The 17,731-nt window shown below is 24.8% G+C and overlaps 3 protein-coding genes across 6 annotated transcripts in view; 1 reads left to right on the top strand and 2 right to left on the bottom strand.

Annotated features, from left to right (window-relative positions):
* Positions 1 to 1,563: 1,563 nt before the first annotated feature.
* On the bottom strand, positions 1,564 to 8,062 carry LOC106785532 (putative leucine-rich repeat-containing protein DDB_G0290503). Its single transcript, XM_014746503.1, has 20 exons — positions 7,853 to 8,062; positions 7,565 to 7,717; positions 7,117 to 7,474; positions 6,925 to 7,046; positions 6,593 to 6,721; positions 6,432 to 6,515; positions 6,081 to 6,230; positions 5,801 to 6,007; positions 5,674 to 5,686; positions 5,199 to 5,282; positions 4,904 to 5,088; positions 4,584 to 4,791; positions 4,298 to 4,423; positions 3,978 to 4,140; positions 3,492 to 3,688; positions 2,760 to 2,905; positions 2,612 to 2,675; positions 1,883 to 2,141; positions 1,698 to 1,776; positions 1,564 to 1,632 (listed from the first exon to the last, which is right to left on the bottom strand). Exons 1-20 carry the CDS (start codon positions 8,060 to 8,062, stop codon positions 1,564 to 1,566), a joined length of 3,006 nt encoding a protein of 1,001 aa, XP_014601989.1.
* A 2,938-nt stretch (positions 8,063 to 11,000) lies between these two features.
* On the bottom strand, positions 11,001 to 13,063 carry LOC106793518 (partitioning defective protein 6). Its single transcript, XM_014760522.1, has 5 exons — positions 12,865 to 13,063; positions 12,170 to 12,398; positions 11,964 to 12,091; positions 11,564 to 11,842; positions 11,001 to 11,472 (listed from the first exon to the last, which is right to left on the bottom strand). Exons 1-5 carry the CDS (start codon positions 12,922 to 12,924, stop codon positions 11,164 to 11,166), a joined length of 1,005 nt encoding a protein of 334 aa, XP_014616008.1. The 5' UTR covers positions 12,925 to 13,063; the 3' UTR covers positions 11,001 to 11,163.
* Positions 13,064 to 13,401: 338 nt separating this feature from the next.
* The window catches only part of LOC106788172 (protein bric-a-brac 2-like), a 33,601-nt gene continuing 29,271 nt past the window's right edge, over positions 13,402 to 17,731 (top strand). For 3 of the 4 annotated variants that reach the window (XM_014751494.1, XM_014751322.1, XM_014751411.1), the window contains exons 1-5: positions 13,402 to 13,928; positions 14,494 to 14,689; positions 14,775 to 14,972; positions 15,092 to 15,605; positions 15,726 to 15,785. In XM_014751494.1, the coding sequence (XP_014606980.1) occupies positions 14,504 to 14,689; positions 14,775 to 14,972; positions 15,092 to 15,605; positions 15,726 to 15,785 (958 nt within the window). In that variant the 5' untranslated portion in view covers positions 13,402 to 13,928; positions 14,494 to 14,503. Of the gene's footprint in view, positions 13,929 to 14,493; positions 14,690 to 14,774; positions 14,973 to 15,091; positions 15,606 to 15,725; positions 15,786 to 16,579; positions 16,918 to 17,731 lie in introns of those variants that run through there. The other variant, XM_014751236.1, reaches the window with a different exon arrangement.

The following is a 17,731-nucleotide window of genomic DNA, read 5'->3' as shown; positions in this document are numbered from 1 at the left end:
AGTATATATGAGTTTCAAAGGGAAAATTGAAGACAGTTAATAAATTTTGATGAACAAATTTATTTGATCTTGTTGTTTTAGAGTTTTCTTTATTTTTTATTTTTAAAAATTACTATTCATAAAGAAATATATAAAAATTGATTCTGAAAAAATTAATTTCTATTATTATTTCTCTTATATAATTGTGATATTAACAAAAACAATTTAAATATTACAGTTTAACAAAATTTCTAAATTATAATGGTCAAATTTAATATAGTATCATTATTGTATATTTTGTAGTATGTACAAATGAATTTGTTTTGTGTTCAGAAGATTATATTATACTCCTATGCCGCTTAAACTTTACTTATATGAGATCTATATAATATACAAAAATGGTGTGGACAAAATTATTTTTAGATTCAGATTTTTTTCTTGATGAAAGAGCTATAGTTTAGTCTTTTTATAAAAAATGAAAAATAAAATAGATTGCTATCAATACCATCATAATGATCAATACTTACTTGTCGAGGACATACAATTTTACAATACTATTATATTCCCATTTTAGCCATCTATTTCTAATTTATTGTTGAATTAGAATTTTTCATTTATCTACGTTTGCTTTTTACATGTATCATTACATCATGTTATGATACATAACTTTTTGTTTCATAACAAACGTGTAATATTGTATTACACATTACTAATACGCTGCAATTTATATTTTCTCAACAAGAAAATAAATATAAAATAAAATAAATAAAACGTATAACTTAGAAATAGTAAAGTACAAACAAGTATATCAAGTTGAAAGCTTTTCATATAATATTCATTTTTAATTAATTATTATGCTTATAAGAGTAAATGTTTCTATTTTTTATACTCGCTAAATTTTGTATTATTGCATAAAGTTGCATAACGATAATAGTTAGTTCTATCAACAACACTGATTTTACATACTATGTTGTATGCACAACATATTACGTATATACATGTTTTTATCTATAATGGAGCATTTGTTTCCGTAGTTGGAGTGATAACTGTGTTTAGATACAAAATAGTATTTAAAAAAAGAATAAAAAAGAAGAAACCATTTAAATGTTCAGTAATTCATTTACTAAACGATTCATGTGCAGCATCTATATATTACAGATTTTGTACGATACTATGATGGTTCTCTATCTTAGATATTTATTGTAAAATTATAAATAATTGTTCATAATACAATTCGTTATGTTTTAAAACACATTTTATAACTGGATCTTTTCGACTTTCACTAATATACCCTATTAATATTGATAAATTTACAAAAATTACTTTCAACACGTTTTAATAATTATAAATTTATTTACTACACAGAAATTATGAAGATTGACTGTTTTTTCTGCCATAAAACATTTATTAAAATCATTTTAAACAAACATTTTATCATCAGAAAAAGATGTTTCTTTAATTATAGTAATCTCATTCGTATAAACAATAACAGAACAAATAAAATATCATCTAAAAAGTTATATAAGAATTATAAATATATTTAAGAAAGTTTTTTTTATAATTTCACTCTTGTTATACTTTTTATCAACAAATGTTACTTTTTTTATGATGTACACTACATTGATAAATGAAATTATTTCTTTGCCAATCAATCTAAAATATACAGGCAATATTAATGTGCATAGTAAATATTATACAAGTATATAATTTCAACTTACGGTATTTTTTGTTATTGTTCTGTTAGCAGATATCGATGTTACATTTCTATTCGCATATTTTTTCTCATTATTATTCAATCTAACATTTAAACATACATTATATTTACATAGTGATAATTACACCAAATACTTAATAAAAGTGCATTATTACAATAAGTAATATTATTCATAAATGCAAAGCATACCTTGAATTTAAGATATTTTTGTATTTATTTGTATGAGAAGTTGGATCAAAAAATATCGTTTCTTCCCAAGCAATATTACGAAAGAAGTTTTTTACTTTACTCTTATTTTCATCCTTATTATGTAATGAATGTTTCTGTAGATTCATCAATGTCTTAGAAGAATCATGATTTTTAAGCTTTAAATTATGGTTTTTTAGAATTCGTAATTTGTCTTCTTGTAGTTTTGTCTGTTTATGTTGTATTTCCGTAGATGCATCTTCTATATTAGATATAAATTTATTTAGACATAAAAAAAATCAGTATATTCGTCTAATTTTTATCATTTTTTTCCAAAATCTATAATGTTCAAACATACCTTTTTTATTGTTTTCACATATATTCGTTAATTTATCTAATGTTTCACGTAAGTCTTCTTTATTATTAACATTTATTATTGTTTTTTGATTGATGTTATCATTATTTATGTCCAATTTATTCATCAATGAGTAGATTCGATTGTGAACATTTCTTAATTCTTTAATACTTAATGACTATAATTATCGTATATTTTGTTATATTATTTAGAGTAGAAATATATAAAAATTAGGATACTAGAAATGTTTATATATTATAATATGAATTATACCTGCAACCAACTCTCGGAATCAAAAATTATTTTTTCATCATTAATTTCTTCAAAATTCATTTTTAAATGTTCTATATTTTCTTCATGTTTTTTATGAAGTGCACTTATGCTGCTATCGTATTTCTTCTTTAATATTGTCAATTTATCTTCATAATTTCCCTTGTGAAACTATTTAGTTTGCATAAATACATAAAAAAAATTTAATTAAAATTACATGTATATATGATTATAATGATAATATAAACAACAAACCATAAGTTGTTTACAAAGACTATCATTTTCTTCGGATAAATCGTTTACACGATTTCTTAAATTTTCTATTTCTAAATTTTTGTTTTCAACTTCATGAATTAAATTCTGTATCTTTAAGAGCTTCTCTGTATTATCTTTCTCTATTTCTTTTGATTTATAATTTTTATCTATTATATTTTTTGTTGAAAAAATATATATTATAAATATTTATTGAAACAGTGTTAAAACTGTATTAAAAAAAGAAATAATACTGACCTATAGAATCATTATTCAAATTTTCATTTGAATCATGTTTTATATTCGTGTTAGCATTATCGTATATATTTGATTTGTTTTTAAGATTCATTATTTTGTTGTATAATTCATTGGAAAGACAGTGTAATTTGTGTTTCAAATCGTCATAGGTAACAATTTCTTCTGTCAAATTTGCTGATAATTTTTCTTTTAAAATTTCAATATGTTTCTTTATATTTTGATTTTCTTTCGTAAAAATAGCCAATCTCTTTTCATTTTCTTTATTACTATTTTCATAATTTAATAGTTCCAATTTATACTTCGATGATTTTGATTCTAATCTTGTTTTATTATTTTCGGCTTTAGAAACATAATTGCGAAGTATGTCTAACGTTTCCATTTCATTATTTTGTTCATGTAATTCTTTTATTGTCTTATTTAATGATAAAATTTTATTTTCTGCATATTTTAACTTTTCGTTTATGGATAAGTTTTCACTTTCTAAATTATTAATTATATTTTCTCTTTTTGCAAGCAGTGTGTTGTATTCAAGAAGCGTTGATGCAAAGTTATGTTTATCATCCTCTTGTTTATCTTTTAAGTCTTTTATTAATTTATTATTTCCCCAAATGATTTCATTAGCATCATCAAGTTTTTTTCGCAGATTAGTATTTTCTTCTTGCAATAAGTGCAATCTATAAAAAAAATAAAATTAATATATACATATATACAAGATAAAAAATAAAAGAAATAATTAAAATATTTCATATTAACTTTGTTTTTAACTGTTCAATTTCTATTTTTATATTATTTGTAATTTTAATATTTTCATCTAAATTTTGTAATTGCCTAACATATTGATTTATTTCTTCACATTTTTCTTTCAATTCGTCATTTCTTGTATTACATTCTTTTAATAATGAATTTTTAATATCTATAAGATTCTTGTTTGCTAATTTTAATTCATTACATTCTGTAATATACGCTGATAATGTAACATTATTTGATTTATGTGTATCTTGCAATTGTTTAATTAGTTGATTTTTTTGATTAAGTTCGACATCAAGTGCTCTGAAATTTTCTTTAATCATATCCCATTCTGATTTCTCCGGTCTCACGCAATCACCTTCACCCATTCGAATTTTTTCTATTAATTGATCTATTTTATTATCTTTTTCTGTTATTAATTTTTCTTTCTCTGCTATTTTTGTTACCATTTTCATATGCTCATCTCCAACACCTTGTTAATTAATTAAGTACAAATATATATACGTTAAATATTATTTTATATAGAAATTGTTTACCTTTAAGAGCTTTAGATAGTTCATTCAATTTATTAATAGAACATTTAAATTGAGTTGTAAAAATCTTGTCGATGTATTCATCATTTAGATCTAACAATTTATTTTTAATTAAAGTTTCTTGTGATTCTTTGTTTGAAGATGTTACACATGGCTTACATTTTTCATAATATTGTCTATATTTATTATATAATTCATAAATTTCTTGTCTTTTAATGTTTATATCTATAGGGTTTTAATTATATAATAAGTTATAAAATAATTAAGTTAAAAGATAAAAGAAATTTACCTGGAGACCACACGATTACTGATTTATTATCGATTAAAACCTTATAGAGATCATGGATTTGTTTAATTAAAGATGGTCGTTCTCTTTCAGCATATACTTGTAATTGCTTCATAAGAAATTGCATTTTTATAAGTGATCTTGATACTTCTTCAACTACCATATTTTCAATATTTGTATTATCATTAATAGTTAATATTGATACTTCAGTCTATAATGAAATATTATTCAAGATATATTACAGGATACATTGAAAGATATATATATATATATATTTTTGGTATAATTAAAAAATAAATTATAATTATAAGAAAGTAAATTACTTTTGCTGAATTCCATGAGTCTGGTTCAGATGTATCTTTATTTGAATGATTTTCAAAATCTGTGTACTCATGCATTACTGCATTATTAATCGTTTCAGTATTAGCCCAACTGAATTGTATATTTTCTAATAGATTTTTTTGTGATGTCTGTGTTCGCTTGAGCATCATTGCATTGGATTCATCAACTGTTAAATGAAAGATATACATATTTTTATTTTTATTTGTTTCGTATTTTAGGGTAATTTATATTGCACAAATACTATATATATATATGTATGTATAGTATTAAATATACCTTCTGAATTAGAATCAGATGAAATGAAATGATAATTTAAATGAGAACTACATATAGATTCCTTAGAATGTTTTTTAACATTTTCTATTTCATGTAAAGATCCTTTATTTTCTAATTTAGATTTTTGTAATTCCTCTATTAAAGCACTTACAATGCATAATTTACGTTTGGTTCGTTCACAAGTATTATGTTCACATTTTACACGACTATAAATATCTTCATATGCGATTTTAAATTCTTCTAAATTATTTAAACTATTTTTTAACTTAATCGTGAAATTATTAATTTCTTTTTCCATGCAATGAAGCTGCTCTTCATATTTAGAAATTGTATTATCTTTTTCTACTACTTCAGTTTGTAACTCTTCTAATACAGTTGTCATTCTATTCTGTTATTAAATAGTCTTATATTACATTATGATTATTACAATAATTAAATATTCAAATAATTGTTTTTCATGTATTAAGGGGCACACCTAGTGTAACTGTCTAAAAAATATAGTATAGACTATCGAAATATGCAAAAAAAATCGATTTTTTTCAAAATTTCACACTAGGTGTGCCCCTTAGCACAAAAAAAAGAACATAGAAAAAAAAGTTTACCTGTTGATCATTATGAGTACTAGACATTTGTTGTATTAATATCAGTAGACGTTTTATTTCATCCTCTTGATCATTAAGTATACATTTTTGTTCTAAATTTTGCTTTTGTATTTCATCCTTCTCACATAAAGCTGTTTTTAATTCGTCAAGAGTAAGTCGATAATTTTCTGCTTCTTTCGAAAGATGTTCCATTTCTTTTACCTTTTTCTAAATGATAATGTGATTATTAGAACGTATAGAATTCTATTTATTTGACAATTTAACGTCTAATATTAATTACCACTAGCGAATCTTTTTCGGCAAGTAAAATAGCAGTGTCTTTAACATGTAATCTTAATTTCTCTATTTCTTGTGATTGTAAAAAAGAGAAATCACACTTTTTAGTCAACTCCATTTTTAATTGCTCCATTATACACGTATTTGTGTATAACTAAAAAATAAATATTTATTTTATAATACAATTTATAATTTTTATAACTATTATTACTTTCTTTCTCAAATCATCCATTTCATTATTTCTCTGTTCATTCAACTTCATAGAACGTTCTTGTAAAATCTACAATATAAAATAATTAGATCACAATCTTAAGGAAAATGTAAATTTGTATAAAGCAGAATGAAATAATTTTACTTTAAGTCCTCTTCTAAGGGTACCCAAAGTTTCATCCTTTTCCTTCAACATAATTTCTAATTCTTCAACTTCAGCTTCTTTTGCCTAAAAAAAAGAATAAGCTTTAAATTACATTTTAATAATATATTAAAGCTATAATTATGATAGTAACAATAACTTACACTAAATTCATTTTTTAATGCAATTATTTCGCTATCCTTTTGAATAATAATCTCTTTATGAGATTTTTCATTAAATTCACTATCAAATTCACTTTCAGTGATACTATTAGATTCAGATTCACTCTCGATCTGATATGATTCTATACAGGAACTTTTTCTTATGTATTTATTTGTGGGAATAGTTATTTTTTCTTTTTCAATTTCATAATTATTTCTATAATCATATTTATACGTAGATATTTGCGATTCAGTCTATATAATGTAATTATTTTAATTACACACACACACATATTATTATTATAAATAAATTGATATATAAAATACACACATACTCTGATCGAAGAAATTTTAGTTTCGCTAGATGTTATATACTCCATTAGACAATCAGTTTGAGTTCCTGTCTCATACATATCCCATATGACTTGCACAGATATATCAGCATATTCTATGCATGCTATTATTAACATATTCAATAATTCTTTATATGAATTATACATATAATTTATTATTTCACACAGACTTACCAACTTGGGTATATTTATCTTCTAAATTTGTAAGAATATCTGTTTCCACATTTAAATGTTTATTTCTTTCAACGTTCCCACTTTTTGAAGAAAAATATATTGATTTTAACTTTGGCAATAAATAAGAAGCTTTGCATGACAGTGAATCTATTTGATTGAACAATGAAAAGCCTCGATAATGTCTATCGTTATATTGAATATTTTGTTCATGATTAAATTGAATAGATAAATATGAATCTAAATGTGGCAAAGAAATAGATTTATCGATAATTTTAAAGCTTTCTTTTAATGATGCTTTTAATATGCTGTTGTCTTTATACTGTTTTTCTTTTTGATAATCTGCGATAATTTGATTATCCTTCAAAAAACATAGAAGAACATATAGTATAAAGTATTGCAGTTTTCTTACAAAAAGTAGTGATATTAAAATAAATTATATTATACATACAAAAGTTTGTAAATGTTTTTCTTGCTCAGTTGTTAATTTAAGAGATTTATATTTTTTTAATTCTTTACGTAGTATTTGTAGTTCATTTTGAGCTTGTGAAGTAAGACCTATGATGTTCTCGACAACTACATTAAATGGTATTATTTTTCCAGACTATAATATAAAGGAAATATTTAAAATATAATAAGAAAATGTATAATTTATGTGTGTAATATTACTAAATAATAAATAAACGAACTCTTTAATAATTTATTTGAATAATAGCTAATGTTGATTATCAATACAAACCAGAGAAGTATGTTCTGCAAGTTCTCGAAAATATCGTGAAGTTTCTAAAGGATTAGAACTCCAAGCTCTAATATCTGAACAAGATTCATACATTTTTAAACGACCTTCTAATCTCTTTTTTGGAACAATATAATCACCATAGGCTAATGGCATATTGTTATTGTGTCTACCAATTAAGAAAACACGAGGTCCATGCTCTACATAAGACATATTTTTTATAATCTATTACCTCTATCATGAATTAATATTTAAAATTTATAATCTTTTTATTGTGTTCTCCATTGACTTCTATAATTATTTAAAGTTAGTTTTTAAAAAGATAGTTAATTCTGATTCATTATGTAAAATTCGTTAAATAAGAATCTAGAAAACGTGATATTGTTTATTTTACGCACCATAGTAACTATATAAAAAAAACATAATCACTGTTTAATTAACGGCGAATAGTAGGATAAATAAAATTAATAAACTTATAGTAAAATATTTTATTATAAGCTGCCATTAAAAATAATTACAATATTATAATTAGTAATAATCATTTAATGCGTTTTGTAAATTAGTTTAATTTTTTTCTTGTTATGAAAAATAATTTTGATAAATGATGATAATATTAGACTTTTATGAAAAATAACAAATGACTAATATGTTTAATGAAAATCTTAATATCTATTTCAGTAATATGGTATCAGAATACTGACTATATTTCAAGTTATATACTCTTCCGCATTTTTAATAATATATATATATATTTATTCTAATTAAGTACAAAAAGTGCTTGCTTTATAAATGATATTACATACAGTATATTTATAGAATAATTCAGCAACGAGATTTCTACATTCATCACGTGCTTCTCATTAATTTTTCTTTCCAATAATATTAAAGAAATAAAATGATTTTACTTTATTGCTTTTTGTTTCCTTTTTTTAATGAAAAATAACTCATTGCATCTATAGACACACTGTATACATTAACGCACAAGATAATTTTTATACAAAATACTATATCCATTCGTGCACCACAATTTTTCACATGATTTTATTTTAAAAGATATTCTTACTTAAATTCAAATTAAGACTATTATAAATGTTATATTAACGTAAATAAAAGTTATATTCTCTGGAGCATGATACATGATATGTTAAACCTTCGACACTATAACAGTAAAAAGAGTATCCATGGCAAAGATATATAAGGAGAACATAATAGTATTTATATAACGATTAATTTTCATTTAATTTTATATTATATTGTAATGCTGTATAAGGAATAAGATAACAAAAAACTAATCGTTTTACAAATATTTCTTATGTTCGCTATATATATCAAATATAGTTTTAATGCGAAAGTTTAAATATAGTAAAGAACAATTGAATAACAAGCACTGAATATAATTTAATTCAATATGATTCATTTCTCTTATTTATATATTTAAACAAAAAAAAGAAAAAAAATATCTGCTTTATCCAGTCTATAGAATACTTTTCTTTTTTTTTTAGTAATGAAATTACGTGCTCAGTTGTACTAAAATATAAGTGGAATGTAATATCTATTCACACTATTATTTTTTAATCGATGAGAAAATAATGGAAGAGCACATGATATTTTCTATGCACAAGTACTTAATTTGCCATGTTTAATAATTTTTATTCCTACTAATTGTATAATACATTATAGCTCATACTTAACTCTCAATTAGATAATAAATAACATTCATAAAAATGGAATTAAAATTCAAAAACTTCAACACTTTCAACATGTTGTAAGAATAAACAGAGTAGATACACGAATAGGCGTGTATTGATATCCCATAATATTCAATATATTCTTGTAAAAAAATGATATTTGGAATGATTTACATGTAAGGCCACTCTGTTACAGTACATCTATCTATCTGATTAAAAATATGCTCTCTCTCTGTGTATGTTCTCTTTTTTTATTATTATTATACTGGTTATTAATCAATTATTTACAATTGTGTTATTATATAAAGACCTCTTTAACGCATAATGATAATTTAAATTATTGAATTTAATTTGTTTGCATTATATACAAGTAAATATTCTTAAAAGGCAAACAAATCATTACAATACAATCAATACCAATATTTATGAGTGTCTTTTTTTTCATTGCATCATCTAAGTTATGATATAAAATATAATTTAGTAAAACTAAGTAGCTCTATAAAAGAAAAGAAATTTTTCTCATATTGATCTACTTCTAAAGTAGTATCAAATGATTAAGTACATTATTTAAGTTCTAATACTTGTATGACTGATTGACATGAATATGAGAGTATGATGGGTGCCATGCATTTAAAATAAATTGCATATTTTGTGTTTTATTCCTCATTATTTTGTAATCCCTTTTAATTAGTTCACGTGTGCAATTAATTGTTTCTAATAAGTATAAACAAATTCTAAGGAACACATAAGAATATATATTCTTGCACTTTCAATGCATTTCTCTTTTTTTAAATATTTTTATATCACAATCTTTTCCTTATTAGTAAATATTTGTGTATGTGTAATTGTATTTTATCTTTTATTAGATATTAGATTAAAATGCAAAAAATCTATTAGTTTCTTAATAGTAATCAGGCACTTTTTTTTAGATTTATGAAGTAATAATAATAGCCGAAAGATAAGTACTTGAATAATATTGCTTTTTAATTGTTTTGTATGTCATGGTAATATTTAATAATAAACTACTCTGTAAGTTCGTATGTACGTATTCATTAATATATATTTATATTCTAATGGATTTTATTAAGTACTAATGCTAATTATAATATTTACTTGCTACGTATCAAAATAAGCAATATATATGTGCTCCTTGCTTAGAATTTATTTTGATTAATTTAAAATAGGAATTTTTACACATCACCTCGATTATTCATATACAATTGAAGTTAAGTTTGTATTAAATTAAGAAAATAGATTTTTTAATTTTTGTTTTTAAAGATACTTGTATGCGTGTGTAAAAAATATCTTAGCTTATTTCTTTAATTTTCAATAACATATCATATGTAAATTTTTATTCGAAACATATTGTCAATAATATTATTTATCTATACTATATTTTTCATTGAACGATTCTTTTTTTATTATCTTTTATGTAATCAAATGAATAATGTATTATTATATAATATAAAGCAATGCATAGATTTAAGAGAGAGAAAGAGAGAGAGAAAGAGAGGACAGAACACAAAATATACAATTCTATTCATGACAGTATGTACCTCAATACTTTCATTTCATGCATGCTAATCTTTAGAAACGTTATAATTGAATTTAAAATTTACCTTTTATCTACAGATGCAAAACACCCTGATCATGATTAAAATGATTTTGGTGATGATGATGTTGATGAAAATGATGATGCTGAGATACAGATGTTGCTGCTTCATCGTGTAGTGTTACACCTGTTAAATCTAAAATTTCATCTGCATCTTCATCGCTACCTGTAGCTGCACTTTGCGTCGACTGATGACTTCCCGATGATAACTGGCTATTACGCGAGAAGGAACCACGCCTAGGTGTAGCAAGAGCGGCTCGTTGGTTGGCAGGTTTAACTGTTATTATGAGGTTTGAAGAATTCGCAATCATCATGTCTGTGACCTAATTAACATAACAATTTATATCATCGTAGGTAATATGTTATACATTTTAAAAATATTTATTAATTATATGATAACATTATAGAATTAACCTGATCAAGAGTTTTTCCAGCAACCTCTATTCCATTAACTTCTAATACTTCATCATTTACTGCTAATAGACCAGTGCTTTCTGCTAAACCACCTGGTACTAATCTACTAATGAAAACACCTGGTACTTTCTCAATTCCACCTCCAGCCGATGGTGGCAATTTTCGAAAACTTTCACCATCTTTAATATAGAAACCTAAGGGCTTATCTGACCCATGTTTTAAAAGTCGAACACGACGACAAGTTTCAGGTAATATATCCACATCGATGATCGCAGATACCTATTATTTATACAACAATATATTATTTTCTAAATTTTATGGTGATTAAAACAGTAATCTTGTCTTTTAAATTTTTATATATTTGTATATTAATATATTTGTAAGATTAAATTTAATTTACCTGCCGAAAATCATGTGGATTTGATATCGCCAAAGACTTTGGTTTTCCAGGAGTACCACCAAGTATACTTGAAATTAAATTTTTTGGTTTCATTGTACCGTATCCATTTATTTCTTCCAATCCATCACCTAGCAAATATATTTTCATTATTTATTGATCAAAGGAAAAAACAAAATTATAAATATTATTATTAAAAATAAACTCACCTTTCCTTTGTATGAATATTCTAAGAAGTGGCTTTGCAGCAAGTAATGCTCTGGCCAAATTGTTGTCATTATTAATTGGCAGTAAATCTCCATCTGTTGGATCCGTATACCAAATAAGAAAGTTTAATTCAGGGCCAATATCGTGACGTTCTGCTAACAATTTTCTAAAATCTTCATAACTGATAGGCTCATTTCTTCTAACTGAAAATCTTATAATGTCAGCATCAAACTATAAAATGATAAAATAATAAATTTATATGATATATATGTATATCCTTTTTGTTTTATATATTTTGTCAGATTACATTCACTTTAAATTTAATAAATATACAATGTTACATGAACCATTGATGACCCACAATAGACTTTCCATTTATTTGAATTTAGTTATTATTCTACATGTATACACCCAATTCTGTTTTTACACGATTTTGATTTAACATGAGGGCTCAAATTCTAAGAAGAAAATTTTGAAAACTGATGTTTTATTGTATTATTTTTGCTGATTTCTCAGGACTAGAACCAATTTTTTATTTTTTCATAGATGCAATATATTTTTTTACACGAATTTTTTTAAACCTATTCTTCGGGAACGTATTTATCATGCAATAAAAGAATTAAGTGCATTTATAAATTTATGAATCATATAAAACAGCTCCATTGTTGATTATATAGATATTTAGAAATCGAATTACCTTACTCTTAACAGCTACAATACAATTGTCAACTTGATGCTGCATTTTGCTTTTTGACATGATCTAAGGCAGTGAGAAGATATACGTAATAATATACGTAGAAATATTTTAAATGTTGATAAATGCTGTAAAAACTTTTGATCTTATGGATCTCGATAGGTCATGAATGTTTGCGTCGAAAAATAACGCCCTCTGCATATTTGCCACACTTATTCGATCCTAAACTAAATAGTGTTAGTAGAGTGGACATGTAAGATTATAACATATATTAAAAAACAAACAAGAACAAAAAATATCATCCCCAAAAAATAAACAATACAATTTAAAAATATAAGCTCAAATATAATTGGTCGAATATATAGAAAAAGATTATATATTATTATCATTTCTTAAATATAAATAAACATTTCAAATATTAATTAAATCATTGAATATAACTGAATAATAATTAAAAGACAAAAAGGAATAATTTGATTGGTCGAACAAGCATCCAATAGTTTCTACTAATGAGAATCGACTTACGATCGCCATGTTTAATCGAGATCCCCCACACATCGCGCGTGGCTTCTGTAGGAAGTGGGAGCTTCTTTCGCCCATCTTACGCGTTTTCCGTTTGGAAAATGGGCACCGGCTGTCATTTGGTAGATAAATTGTGTTTATAGAAAAAACGAAATTAGTTTGAAAGATAATTAATATTTTAAGTTTAATATTGAGCAGTAATGAAATTATATAACGGTATAATAGTTTGATAGAATCGACGCCGAGTAGTGTTGTGTCCTATGTATTGTATTAAGAACGATGCCTTTAACACAGTGCCATGAAAATCTATGTTGCCTCGCTGTTTACACTTTTTATTCTTCATTCAATCTTAAATAAATTCGAGGATTAAACCTTCTATTACGCTATTATTATATATTTATTGGCATTGGGGTGGGGGGTAAGTTAGTTACTGCAGTTGACAGTTTTATCCGTCACGTCGCATCCCACATATCGAGGACTCCCAATCTTTTTACTCCTACACACCACCACTCATATTGAAGCTTGCTGGATTTCTTACGGGCAAGGTGAGGGCCAAACATATATACATATACTTGTAATTCTTACTTACTTTTACACCTAAATAACGCTACACACACACATTACATTAATTTTATTGATATTTCTATCGAAATTTCTTCTTCTTTTTCGTCCTTTTTATACATCTTTCCAAACTTTAATCGTAAACAAATGGCAGTAGAATTTACCCCCTACAATGCATATACGTGTATTCTATATCTGGATATTTAGAATTTATACTCAATGCATTCGTTTTTTTTTTATTATTAGGATTCATAAAAAATTAAAATCTATGGTAGTTAAATATATGATAATGTTAAATGTATTGATAATTCTATTACTTATTATGGATTTTTTTTTAGTATTAGTTGTTGGTGACAATCATTGATTGATTAGTATGATTGTGTATATTTTAAAAGATCAGATAATATATGTGCATATATCTGTGTATATAAATTTGATCAATAAAATTTCGTATAATTAAATTTGTTATATAAAAAGATTCCAATGATAATTATATATGTATTTTAAATCCTTGTTTAACAAGAAATATTTTCTTTTTTTTTTTTATAGATATAACAGAATGGGTTCCAGTCAACAATTTTCTCTTAGGTGGAATAATTATTTAAGACATATTACTTGTGCTTTTGGTACATTAAGGACAGATGAAGATCTCGTTGATGTTACATTAAGTTGCGAGGGCAAGCGGATTAGAGCACACAAAATGCTCTTATCGGCATGTAGCACATATTTCAGAGATCTTTTCAAGGTAATCTTGAGATCATAATTTTATTTGTTATTTATTATTCATTATATATGATCTATTTCTATATAATTTGTTTGTTATGTAACAGGAAAATCCATGTCAACATCCAGTCATAATATTCCGTAATGTAAAATTTGATGACCTAGCAGCCTTGGTAGATTTTATGTATCGAGGCGAAGTTAACGTTGTTCAAGAGCAACTTACTAGCTTTTTAACAACAGCTGAGTTGTTAGCCGTTCAAGGTCTCACCGATGGTACAGGGAAAGATAAAGATGGTTTGGTTGAGGTTAGCATTAATATGACTAATTTACTATTTGCAAAATATATTTATTTTTTATTTTACATAAAAAAGAAATAATCATTTTTGGTTAAGTACTTACATAAATGTTTTTAATTGTATTACAGGATGATTTGGAAATTCCCAACGAACCAGAAATACAACTACAGAATTCTTCTATTAAATCTACAATGGATACCAAAAGAAGTAAATCTCCTTCTTCACCGATGCCATATCATGCAGTCGAATTACAAACCGGATCGCCACCTACAAAGAGACGAAAATGTCGTGATAACACCAGCACTAATGCGGATAAGACAGTTAGCAACACATTATCTGGAAAAGACTCTGACAACAAGATATCAGATAATCAAACATTATCTGGCTCAGATCCTGTTGAAATAATTCCATTAATGCCAAATCTAAAGCTAGAAATGCCTGAATATTTGGAACAAGATGGCAGTAGTTGCAGTTATGAAGAACAAAGCATAGGAGATAGTTCATTGAACAAAATTGGAATTGAAGATACACCATCTAACACACCTGATCATGATCAGAAGCCGGACATTACTCAAACTTTTTATACTAGTACTCATTCTGTTTCTGATAGTTTGGATAGTAAACATCAGTTGGCAGACGTTGGTAAGTATTTTTATTGATATGTATAAATTTTTCTTTTTGCCTTTTAAATTTGAAACAATTGTTATCTTATTTGTTCTGTCATTATGTCTTGTAATAATATGTCATTCTTCTTTTCATTAGGACACCTACTATCAAAGCCCAGTACTTCAGGAGAGAGGTTAGCACAGGAAGCAGTACAGGGTAAGTGATTGTATCTATATTTTCTGGACCATATATTGTCCCTAAAAAGAATGATTTTATTTCACATTAACGTTCTATGAGTCATATGCGAGAATAGTATTTTTATTTCAACATTTTATTTATATTAAATTAATGTTTATAATTTATATACACATATATACTGTTTGTAAATAATGTTTTTTTTTAGGAAATGTATGCAAAATATATGTGTTCCGAGAGTATCCTATTTAATTAAAAAAAATAAATTTCTAATATTATTCACGAAAAGTATTATTAATGAATTATTAGCTAAAAGTAACGTATGACTCATAGGAAAAAGAATGTGTCAGTATCAACGTAGTTGCTCTACCATATTTTTTCTAATAGTTATAAAGCATATTAGATATTCTTTTAGAAACTATAAATATTTTATTTTAACAAATGCTTAATTAAATCTACTTTAATAAGTTAAATAATAATATATATATATGCGATAACTGTTAAATGGTATAGCAACAAAACGTTCAACTTGTACTCGTATATTGCATACATATAATGTAATATTATTCAACACATACATATCGATAATAATGAGATTTTTATTTTATATTAATGTAACATTGCTTGTTTAACCCTTTGAGTGCTGTAAGTGCATATTTGTACTTAGAGTAAGAAGTTTTATATGAGTTATCGGTTATAGCGTATTCAATATCATTCATTTACATATTTCGGTTTTTGATTTTCTTAACAATAGTTTCGGTTAATTTTTTATTTCTGTTAGAAATACATATCTGATTTCACATTGTAATTTGTAGTTCTTGTACCTGCAAATATGGCATCAATAAGAGAAGAACGTATAATTGAAAATAAAAAAATTATCTGGAAATATCAACAGGATAGAACAATATTAGACAGAGGAAGTACAAATTTTGAAAGCACTGAATTTAGATTAACAGGAAGACATTTTCTTTCTGTATACTATAGCAATATAGCAAAATCAAAAAATGCCAGACGAAAATGCGTCGTGTGCGCAAAGAACAAGAAAAGATCGGAAACACGGTATGAGTGTAAAAAATGTAATGTAGGTCTTTGTATCGATAAATGTTTTGAATTATATCATACACAAGAAGAATTCTAATTAAATTTAATAAATAAAATGTATTACAGAAAATCGAAGTACTACACATTTTTATATACTTGATAATATTTAATTCAAATCATTCAATGTTATATTACTTTAGTTACTAATTAATTATTTATAAATATTAATAAATACTCTTGTCAGTTTGAGGAATATTATCAAATTCTAAGTAAATATCTCCTACACCTAGATAATGTCTTATATAGTCATTAGTTTTAGATACTTCTGTTTGAGTTTTTATTAATTATATTGTATCGCACTTAAAGGGTTAAATATTTTTATTATTCGCTTAAAAAACTTAAATGTAATCAATTAAATAAATTTTTGAAATATGAATAAGTATATTGATATGTATCTATTGCGAGTACAAAATATGGTTTTGGATGCCTTAATCCATAAAGTGTTAGTGTTATATTCATAAAGACAATTTTTTTTTATTTACACATAAAAACCATTCTATGGACTAAGGTTACGTGGCAGAAATTAAAAATCAATAGGAAGGGACATAGATTCCTTGTTATTGTGTCGTTAATTAAAATTGAACAAAACAAAGTAGTTTGTTTAATTAAATCCATACATTAAATCGTATAAATAATTGGTAGCCTGTGTAGCTTTGCATTACTTACACACACGCATACACACATGAGTGCTGTAAATTAAGAAATTAATAATTCTATTTCGGGCGATGGCTAAAGACAATAATAAAAAAGTAGTTAATTTAATTAATCATTTATTATTGTCTTCCAAAAATATAAGATAATAATTTAAATGAGCTTAACTCTAACATTTACATTTTGTGGATCTGATCATTTTCATGTATATATAT

The sequence above is a fragment of the Polistes canadensis genome, unplaced genomic scaffold (assembly GCF_001313835.1).
Source record: "Polistes canadensis isolate GaletaPanama2010 unplaced genomic scaffold, ASM131383v1 scaffold_0, whole genome shotgun sequence".
NCBI classification, from domain to species: Eukaryota; Metazoa; Arthropoda; class Insecta; order Hymenoptera; family Vespidae; genus Polistes; species Polistes canadensis.
Note: the sequence above shows the minus strand (reverse complement) of the source record. Positions and strands in the feature narration are given on the sequence as shown.